General features: G+C 48.0%; 1 protein-coding gene across 2 annotated transcripts; it reads right to left on the bottom strand.

Moving 5' to 3' along the window:
- Window positions 1–119: 119 nt before the first annotated feature.
- On the bottom strand, window positions 120–9109 carry NOP2 (NOP2 nucleolar protein). 2 transcript variants are annotated; one of them, XM_037845324.1, is made up of 16 exons: window positions 8974–9109; window positions 8611–8720; window positions 7523–7568; window positions 7263–7348; window positions 6844–7085; window positions 5817–5872; window positions 5540–5700; window positions 5254–5453; window positions 5013–5102; window positions 3905–3992; window positions 3694–3834; window positions 2977–3116; window positions 2749–2838; window positions 2496–2618; window positions 2147–2375; window positions 120–858 (listed from the first exon to the last, which is right to left on the bottom strand). In XM_037845324.1, the coding sequence occupies exons 2-16, from the start codon at window positions 8714–8716 to the stop codon at window positions 257–259; spliced, it is 2400 nt and encodes a 799-aa protein (XP_037701252.1). In that variant the 5' UTR covers window positions 8717–8720; window positions 8974–9109; the 3' UTR covers window positions 120–256. The 2 variants fall into 2 exon arrangements, with proteins under 2 accessions (XP_037701252.1, XP_037701253.1); XM_037845325.1 differs by having other exon boundaries at window positions 6844–7073.
- Between the last annotated feature and the right edge of the window lie 836 nt (window positions 9110–9945).

Here is a 9945-nt window from a genome sequence, read left to right as displayed (position 1 = left end):
CAAATTCTTCCTTCTCTTCAAAGACCCCAGTCACCCTCCCACCACTACCCTAAAGCAGCAAAGCCAGTACCTACACACACACCCCACCAAAAAAAAAAAAAAGAAAACCACAGTGGCCAGATGTTGTAAAATGTATATTAAATTTCATGTGTCTGCACAGTGGGGAAGCCATTCTGTGGAGAAAGAGTTCCAACCCAGTGATAAAGGCAACGCGCCACCTCAACCGAGTTTTCAACCATCCATCTCAAGACAACAGTTACTGGCTGTTCCCTCTTGACTGAGATCGCCTCCTCTTTGCTGGCGGGGGCCGGCTGAGACTGAGGGGGTTGATGGTGGAAGTCTGAGGTCTTTTGGGGGTGCCCTTCTGTTTTTGCAAGGCAGCTTTCTTTAAAGGTCCTTTCTCAAGAGGCTTACCAGAGTATCCAGGCGTCAGGGTGGCCTGAGCCTTAGAGAAGGATAGCACCATGGGCATTTCTGGGTCCGTGCCCTTGGGAGGGGCATTCTGCTTAAGGAAGGCAACTTCCTGATTAGGTGATTTTTGCTTTAGCTTCACCTGTGGTTCTCCCATCACTTTAGCTTTTTTGGCTGGCAGATTGCTGTCCTGGAGCTTGGAGGAAGCTTGGGCCTTTGCAACAGAAGGTACAGTAGACAATTCTGAGTCTGCCCCTTTGGACATGCCATTCTGCTTCTGGAAGGTGGCCTTCTTGGGATGGTGCGGTTTCTGCAAATGCTTTGCCTTCCCAGCACCTCTGGCCTTCTTGGCTGGCTGGCTGCTGTTCTCAGGCGTGGGGGCAACCTGACTCTTCAGGTCAGGAGAGAGTACGTTTGTAGGGGTGGCCGATGCAGAATTTCCTGTAGCTAAAATTAAACAGATGTTTTGAGAAAATGAGCCTCATCACTAGATGGTCTTCAACATTAGTGGAGACCAGAAGAGGTACTGAAATGTGGAAAGTGCCTGGGTGATGTTTCTTGACCAAGTGTGGCACACAATGAGGACAGTCCTAAGAGCAGACTCCCTAGCCTCACGTTACTTAATATTACCCGGCCTTTACTCAAGTCCTGTTTGAACAGACCTTTACTCAAGTCCTGTTTGAAAAGAAAGGATCACTCCCCATCCTAGGGCCAAAAGGATTTAAGAGGAAATTGCACCCCCTTGGGACAGCAAGTACCAAAACATTCTGAGAGAAAGGTGAATCTCAGGGTCTCCTGAATAAACCTGAAACACTGGACTTTTTTTTTTTTTAGTCAAGAAAGACAAGTTCTTTCACATGGATTTCAGTGAAATGAAGGAAAAGGAGGCACACCAACAACAAAGAGAAACAAGCTAGTAAAACATAAATTAAGACTTCCATCAAGTATGTATTTTTTATTATTTTTTCAACTTCTAATTATACTAACATATATACAACTACTCAAAACTTCCCATTTTAACCACTTCCAAGTATACAATTCAGTGGTATTAATTACCTTCCCAATATTGTGCTACCATCACCAACATCCACTATCCCAACTGTTTCATCACCTCAAGATTTTCATTCTAAGTTAATATTCAGATGGGATTTTTGGAAAGGACATCATTTAAATGTAAAAAAAAAATTAACAATAAATCATGTGGTTTGTGTTCAAAAGCTCTCTCTCTTTTTCAACCAAACTCAGGGTTAAATCCCAGCATGCAGAACACTCAAATCTATTTCAGAAAACCCCAGCCCTCGCCCTGGAGATCCAGGCCAGCCAGGCTCCTCAAGATGGCTGAGAAAATGATCTGCCATTAGTGTGAAGGGCTTGGAGAACCGCTGATAGCTCTGAGGAGCCCTGTGCCAACACACTGCTGAGAATGCTGGACCAGCAAAGGCATATTACCAGTAAGTCAATCCTGGGCCAGGGAGGAAAAGAACCCACATACTGCATGCACTTAGAAAACACTCAGTGCTGAACAACTGCAACCACTTGGTAAAACCAAAAATACAGCCCCTAGCCATATGAACACTTTAATACATTCAAATGGGGTCCAGGGTTCAGGAATAATTGTAGTTGGGATGAAAGGAGCCTCTCATCCAAACATGAAAAAACTGGGATAAGGGAAGCAGAACTCCTGAAAGGTAGAAAGAGAAGTGGTGATGCAGGGTAGGAAGAGCAGATCACTTACCTGTCTGGGACTGAGGAATAGAATTAGAGAATTTCTTGAACTTGGCAATAAAGAAACCATCCATATTGTGGGTATGAGGGTAGAAGCGGCGGGTGGAACGCAGAGTGGGGTGGAAGCGCCTTTCTCGAAAGCGGGTAAAACCTTCCTGGCCAAAGTCAAGACCCGTGGGCACCAGCCGCACGTTCCTCTTTTTCAGAGCATAGTCCACCACCCACTCATTCTCCTCCACCTAGACGTGTGGAAGGAAGCAAAGATGTGAAGAGAATACAGAGCAGAGCTGAAAGGAGCCCCAAGGGGCAAACCACCTCCCCACCCTGCCACCCTTGCTCTGCCATGACTGAGGGCTCACCATGATAGAGCAGGTGCAGTAGACAAGGTAGCCTCCCGTCTTGGAGGTGGCATTGACAGAGTCAATAGCACTCAGAAGCAACTCCTTCTGAAGGTGGGCACAGCGTAGGATGTCCTTCTCATCCTTTCCCAAGGAGAGATTCAAGCGTGTGAGAATTTCAAAAGGCACCCCAAGGAGGAAAGAAGTATGCTATTGCCTACTCAGGGCTCCTCGACTCACACCCCTGCTCTACAGGGCCCACCCAACTCCTCACCTTGTTAGTCTTCACAGCTGGGTCCTTGGAGATGACCCCAGTGCCACTGCAGGGAGCATCCAGCAGTACTCGGTCAAAGCCCCCCACCACCTGGGGGGAAGGGGTAGGTTAATCAGCTGTTTTCTGCGAACTACAGCAGCCCTACTCATTTCCTCAGGGCAGATCTGAACAGGCTGGTGCCGGGGTGGGGGAAGGTAAAGTGGAAGAAGCTGCAGGAGACACACACACCTTTGGGAACTGGCGCCCATCGTAGTGGCTGATGATGGTGTTGGTGACTCCCAACCGGTGCAGGTTGCCCACAACACTCTTGAGCCGCTCAGCATTGGCATCGTTGGCCAGGATCACACCTGTATTCTTCATCAGCTGGGCTGAGGGGTGGGAAGACCACAGAGCTGAGTGGCCAGCTCCCCCATCTGCGCATCTGCCACCCACACAGCAGCCCAGGAGTCCACAAGGGAAGGCCATCACTTCAAGACAAACTGCCACCCCTAGTAAGCCCTACTCCCATTGCCTACCATCCAGGTCCCCCTAAACTGCACTAGCCCCGAGGTCGAGCAAGTCTTTCATGTGACTTCCATTTCTTCTACACTTCTTTTGGTCCCAGCAGACTAAATTACTTCCTTCAGGTGACAACAGATTAATAAAATGGTTATGACTGCTTATGTGCTGAACACTGGGCCAAGTTCTTTTAAACACATTAGCTCAGTCCTCACAACCCAAGCATAACTGCCACTCCACTTTACAAAAGACAGAAAATGACCAACCAGGGGCTTGCCCAAGGTCGTATGGGTAGTAAACTGACATACCAGGGATTTGAACTTGTGCTCCTCACCCCTCTGCTAGCTACTTGAGTGGTGCCATTTACTAACACTCATGAGTCACCAACCATATTACTCTCAAATACAGAGAGCCAGACAAATCCCACCCTGCCTGCCCTTCCCATACCTATGTAGCTGGTCTTTCCTCCAGGGGCACAACACATGTCCAGGATCCGCTCATGTTCCTGGGGTGCCAAGGCCATGACGGGCAGCATGCTAGATGCTCCCTGTAGCATGTAGTGGCCAGCAAGGTACTCAGGAGTAGCACCTGTAGAGGAGGACCCATCTGTGACATGCTGCAACAGGGGCAAAAAGGCTCCTGGGCAAGGGACACTTACCAATGGGCACCGAAGAATCATATACCACTAGTCCAGTCTTGGACCACTTGCCCAGGGGATCCAGGTTAACCCCACGATTGATTAGAGCCTAAAGATAAGAAGGATGAGGATTTTAAAAACCCAAAGGCTGCTATACTCAGAAAGCAATAGACATGAAAACATGGTCCTACCAGCAGGCCTGTGGCACCATAACTCTTGGAGCTCCTACTCAAAACAAAACTGTCCCAGATTCACCCCACCCAGTTTCTCACTTCCCCATCCCATCATATGGTGTCGTTTTCCCTAACCTCAGGCTCCTAACTGGAGATCTCAACTCCATCCCAAAAGACCAGTCTGCCAGCTCCTGCTCTTTTATTTCCTGGAAGTGGCCTCTAATTTTCCAGGAGCCTCAGCCCCCTCACCATCCTAAAATTTAATATTGCATTTTAAAGCATATTAAAGGTAACTCCTGGGTTATCTTTGCTCAGAGATTCAAATCACATAGAACCATACCACTGCCTTTAAAGAGGGGTCTTTAACTTCAGGTCCCTGAACCCCTGGAAACAATGAGCTTAAAAATATTGTTTGTAAGGCATATAAGGACAAATATTATATGATTATCATTTATATGAAATATCTAGAAGCAGCAAATTTGCAATGATAGATTAGAGATTGCCAAGGAATAGAGGGCGGGGAGAAAGAGAGTTTTTGCTTGCTGGGTATAGAATGTAAATAAAAATTCTAATAAAAAGTTAAAGAAAAAGAAAAATATTGTTTGTCTATGTGTCTTTACCTGAGGCAGGAATCAGTTTTCATCAACTTCTCAATGTTCTAGAAGGCAGACAACCCTTCCCAGTTTTTTCCTGAAGTGGGCATCTCAACCCAGTCACAGGGAGTAGTGATTAGAGGGACAGGTTTCCCACTCCACAGAAACTCAGGGCCTCGAGACCATCAAAAAGACCCAGCACGACACCAGGCCCTTCTAGGGTTGCCTCCTGCGATTGTTCTTGTCCCAAGAAAAGCTTAGGTACTAGGACCTCATCCACTCAGAGTGGGGTAGGGGAATTCCTGTGGTTGGCAGAAATAGGCCCCTCTTTGTGATACACAAACCTTAAAACCCACCCTTCACCTGAGCAAGGTCCCGGCGCCGGGTTTTTAAGGTGTTGGTCCGGAGGGTGATGGGCCGCGGCACCTCATTAGCTTCTAAGAACTCTACCAGCTGGGGAGGCAAGATGGCAGGGAGTGAGTCAAAGCTGGTCCGATTTGATCAGAACAGAAGAGAGTGAGGGGACTGACTGATTTCTTATACAGGGTAAGAGAGAAGGTGAGAAAAGAAAAGCAACAGTGACATTAGAATGGCAATCCAGTACCTCAGACAGAGGGAAGAGGTCCATGAGCTTGCCAAGAAGAAAGTCTCCATAGGAGTAATAGGCGGCCAGATCCTTTTGAAGCTGGTTCAGATATTCTGAACGAGATCGACCTTCCTCCCGCTGTGTCCCCAAATCTCGCAGCACTCCCACTATATCCTGGATGCGCTTGTGAACTCGCTGCAGGTCTGGCACCTGGGCACATGGGCCTGGTTAAGGAACTGTTTCATGCTGTGCTAAGAACTGGAAACCCCCTCCCAAGTACCCTTTGGCTGCAATGGAAGGATATTCTGTTCCATCTCCCCAGCAGGGGGCAGCATAAACAGCTCCTCCTCATCCACATTGATCTGCAGGTCTCCATCCAGCTCGCCATCCTTTGCGGGGCCCAGCTCAGTGGACACTTTCTTCTCTTCCTCCTCTTCATCAGTCTCCTCCTCACTCCACTGGCCCCTAGAAAATGGTCCAGAAACAGAGGGACTCATAGACCAAAATGGGTTCTTCCTCCTTCCTCCCAGCTGTCTCCATCCCAGCCACTGCCCTCCATCTTAACAGTTTCCAAAACTCACCCAGCAGCAGTTTCCTGGGCCTTCTGCTTCTGAGCAGCCCTTTCAATGGGCAGCAACTGCAAAAAGAGACAAGGGGCTGGTAATGCAAAGCCTGCCCTTCCACGTTCTCATATTAGTACTTTCTCATACTTTCTAGCCGTGTTTTACTTTTTCTAGATACAAATGTAACACTTTCTCTCAGAAGGAAATATGGAAGCTAAAGAAATGAAAATGATTGGCACAATATCGATTATTGTTGAAATCAAATGAATGAATTGAAAATGATTCATTACACTGTTCTCTCTACTTTTGTAGTTTCCTTTCCACAACAAAAATGTTAAAATGTAAGTAAATAACCATACCTATACAGAAAGGGAAAACTGCCATTGAACACCCGTTTTGCCTCATTTTGTTCCGGACTTACTTTATATATTTTTCACACAGTTTAAATCAAAATGTGCTTACAAGTTTGTTTCTTATATTTCCAATTCAGTTAGATCACAAGCAATTTCATAAATACAATGGCCAAATATTATTTCATGTTATATGTAAACCATAACTCACTCAAACATACTGGATATTATGGAATTTTCCATATTTTGGGGTATTATCATCCATAGGGTGACTGCAAAAGTTATAAGAGTAACTCTGTAGAAAGAATAGGCAGCTATTGGGGAAGGGGTACAAATGGGGACTTCCCCTTTTTACTCTATAGAATTCTATAACGTTTGAGTTTCTCTAACAACACTAATTGTGCAATACGTAAATAACTTGTTGCACCTCTGTAAATAAATCTTTGCCCACTTTGAGTTATCGTCCTAATCAGGGAATTACTAAATCAAAAGAAGGAAGAAACTTTTAAGAGTCCCTAGATAACAAATAGATTATAAAAAATCTGTATACATTTCCACTCCCATCAGTGGAGAATACATGCATTCCATTCTATAGCTCTTCTAAATTGGCACGAGTGCTGACGGCATTTTAGGTGGTAGGGAAACAGCGAGGGAGCACTAAAAGGACCCCTTTCTCAATGCCCACCGAATCTCACCTCTTCACCTTCCTCCCCTGAGTTGGAATCAGCTCCATAGTCATCTACCATGTCAGCATCACTGTCATTGTCCTCAGAGCCCCAGAGGTCCCCCTGGTTCACCTCTCCATCTTCTTCAGAGTCTTCCTCCTCCTCATCATCACTGCTATGGGTTGGTGCCGGGCGCTTCCTGCCCTGATCAGCGTTGAGTAAGAACTGGGGCCCTTTCTTACCAGGTGTCTGGACAGCTCCTGCAGAGATTCCTAAGGGTTAGAAGAATCCTGGACTGACGGCAGTCACACACTCCCCTGCCCCACAACCCCTGGATCTTGAAGTTTCTACTCCAAAGAACATCCTGTGACTGTTCCTTTCTCCCCAGAACTGCTAAGCAAGGCTTTCCCTGGCCAGGACCCAGAGAACTCCCAGCTATTTTCACTGACCTTTTGGCAGCTTTCCAGGCAATGTAGCCCCAGGAGACTTATTCCTCTCAGGGGCTTGAGCAGAGCCCAACCTCCTCTTGGCTGCCCTGGAACGATACAAAGGGTGCAGAAATGAGAACACATCTCCAGGCTCTGCCATTGCCCACCACAGCTGCAAAGGAGCAAGAGTCCCAAATCAGCCCTTCTCATCAGCCTACTCCATATGGCTCAAGATGAACAGTATCAATTTAATCCATGTAAATCTGGACACCCACACTTACCTCTTTCGAGCACGACTCGACAGCCGCTTGGAATTTTCATCACCGGCTGTAAAAAAAAAAATAAAAAGGCAGATTCGGAGGATACAGGGGAAAAGAAGAAAAGAAGTGGGGGAGAAAGTAAAGGTGGGAAAAGAATTAGTACACTAATTAAAGAAAGTAGACTGTAACTCACTCCACAGTACTCTGCCAGAAGCTGGATAAAAGGAGATGAAGCACTCATCCAGTTTTTCATCAACCAAATCCAAATTGGGCCTCCCTCCAGACTTCAGGTTCCAATAACGAGCATCACCATTCTCACAGCAACCCAGATTCAAAACTTTTCTTTGGCCCTCTCTTTCACTTTCAATTTAATCAGTTTCCAAGTACAAGAGATTTTACCTTCACAACTATTGTTTTCGTACTTCTCCACGAAATAAAAAATTCAAACCTCAGATATGTCATTTAATAACTGCGCACAAGTTACTTAACCTCTCCTTCCACTTCTTCAACTGTAAATCAAGATAATGGAGCCTCCCTCACAGAGAGGAGAATAAACTGATATCATAGGGTCTGGTACAGTTTCTGGCATTTGCTAATACTTTAAGAAACTGTATCTTTTATCCCAAGCTCCATACAAACTACCTGTCCAGTTTTCCCTCCCACCAGCCTGCCCGGCAACACTCAAACATACTACCCGACATGGTAGAAACCCATCTCCATTCCTTACAAAATGCAGCTCACAGTGACTGGCTCTTCCCCACCCACTTGCCAAATGCCATGCATTTTTCAAAACTCAGCTCCCTAACAAAAAAAAAATCTTTTGTAATTCCCTAACTGCCTGGGATCCCCCTTCCTGTGAACTCCCACAATGTTAAAACGCACCTCTTCTTACATGGGTACTTGCACCCCATGGCATCTCCCTTAAGTTCTAAACTCTAGTGACACTGACAATGTTTCATTCATACTTACTTTCCAATAAACCATACAGAGGTGGCTTCGCTTGAATGGAAAGCGAAGAAACTAAAGAAAGGCAGACCGCTACAATGGATGAAAACAGAGCAATACGGAGGAGTTGCGGGGGGAGCCAGGAGGCCCCTATGGACCCCTACCTGCAGGCAAGAATCTGGCGAGCTCCGTCTCGGCACCTTTCTGTTTACGGGCCTTTCGGCCCGGCCCGCGCTTCTCCTTCTTGGTAGGGTCCAACTTGCGCCCCATGGTACTAAAGAAAAGAAAAATAGGAGAAGGTGGAGTCACGCATTTTGTACGGGAAATGGAAGAACGGAAGCTCAACGTACTAGCGAGGGAAACAGCACTGCCTCGACCAGAACCTCAGCTTGGCGCCCCGACAGCCCCTTGAGGGCCGACCTTTACGTCATCCCGCCCTGAGACCCGGGCCTGGGGTCCCAAGCGCAACCATATCAGCGCGGTCACCCTTCGTTCCCCGACTTCCACCAGACACACCCTCCGCTCACCTGAAAGCGGGTTTAGGCCGAAGCAGCCCCTGAGCGCCGGCGCCGAATTCCACGTGCACTCCGGCACTAGCCTTCCGCGACCCACACCACAGGTACGTCCCGCGCAGGCGCGCACCGGCCGCGCTCGCCTCGTGGCCTCGCCTCTTCCGGTTGCTGCTCGGCGGCTCCCTCGGGCCCCCGGACGTGCGCCTGCCCTGGGAACGCGGGGCTGGAAGCAGCGCGGCGAGGGAAACGCGGAAGCGGCGCGCACCACGCACGGCTCACACCCGCCGAGCGCGGAGGAGGGAATGAACGGAACCGCCCTCAGCTCCCCCGCCCCTCCCTCCCGCCGATGGCTTCTGGCTGCACGGCAAATTTCAAGTCGGAAAAAGTTGCCCTCCTTCCCTCGAACCAGGGCGTAACAGCGGCACTCCCCCGACATCCAGCCAACCGTCCAGCCTCAAGATCATGGAACCGGCAGGCCATTTAACCTCCTTCCCCCAAGCTTTTGATTACGAAACCCTCTTCCTTGTTCACCCCGCAGGTATCTGCTTGGCCCACTCAGGTAAGGTTCCCCAGTGCCAAGGGAGAGGGCGGGAGGTAGAGACATCTTACATTCTACTTCCACAAAAGTTAACCACAAGAACCTATTTCCGCCTTGCTTCAAATAAGACACTAAAACCGTGCTTGGTAGTTGTCAGAAACTGTTCAAGGCACTTTGCTGGTTTCTCTCCATCCTGTGAGGAAGCTCTCCTTATTCTATCCGTTTAGGTCCACAGCCCAAACAACTTGCTCAAACTCAGAGCCATTAAGTCGTCGTCCAGGGCAGGAGCCCAGGCAGTTTGGGAGGCTCACTTTCCACAGGTGGAGGTCACCCTTGGTCGGTAGCACACCGGACTCAGACACAGACACACTCATCCACTTGCACCTACACCCACACTGAACCAGAGCACTAAAATACAAGGAAACTTTTATTTTCAATTTTCATCAAGA

The sequence above is a fragment of the Choloepus didactylus genome, chromosome 8, assembly GCF_015220235.1.
Source record: "Choloepus didactylus isolate mChoDid1 chromosome 8, mChoDid1.pri, whole genome shotgun sequence".
Lineage (NCBI taxonomy): Eukaryota > Metazoa > Chordata > Mammalia > Pilosa > Megalonychidae > Choloepus > Choloepus didactylus.
Note: the sequence above shows the minus strand (reverse complement) of the source record. Positions and strands in the feature narration are given on the sequence as shown.

Excerpts from the sequence above, each read along its gene's own strand:
- NOP2 (XM_037845324.1), bottom strand. The coding sequence starts at position 8,716 with ATGGGGCGCAAGTTGGACCCTACCAAGAAGGAGAAGCGCGGGCCGGGC. Across the intron at positions 5,103-5,253 it reads ACCTCTTCCCTCTGTCTGAG|CTGGTAGAGTTCTTAGAAGC; the intron begins GTACTGGATTGC and ends TTGCCTCCCCAG. Across the intron at positions 3,993-5,012 it reads GGCGCCGGGACCTTGCTCAG|GCTCTAATCAATCGTGGGGT; the intron begins GTGAAGGGTGGG and ends TCTTATCTTTAG.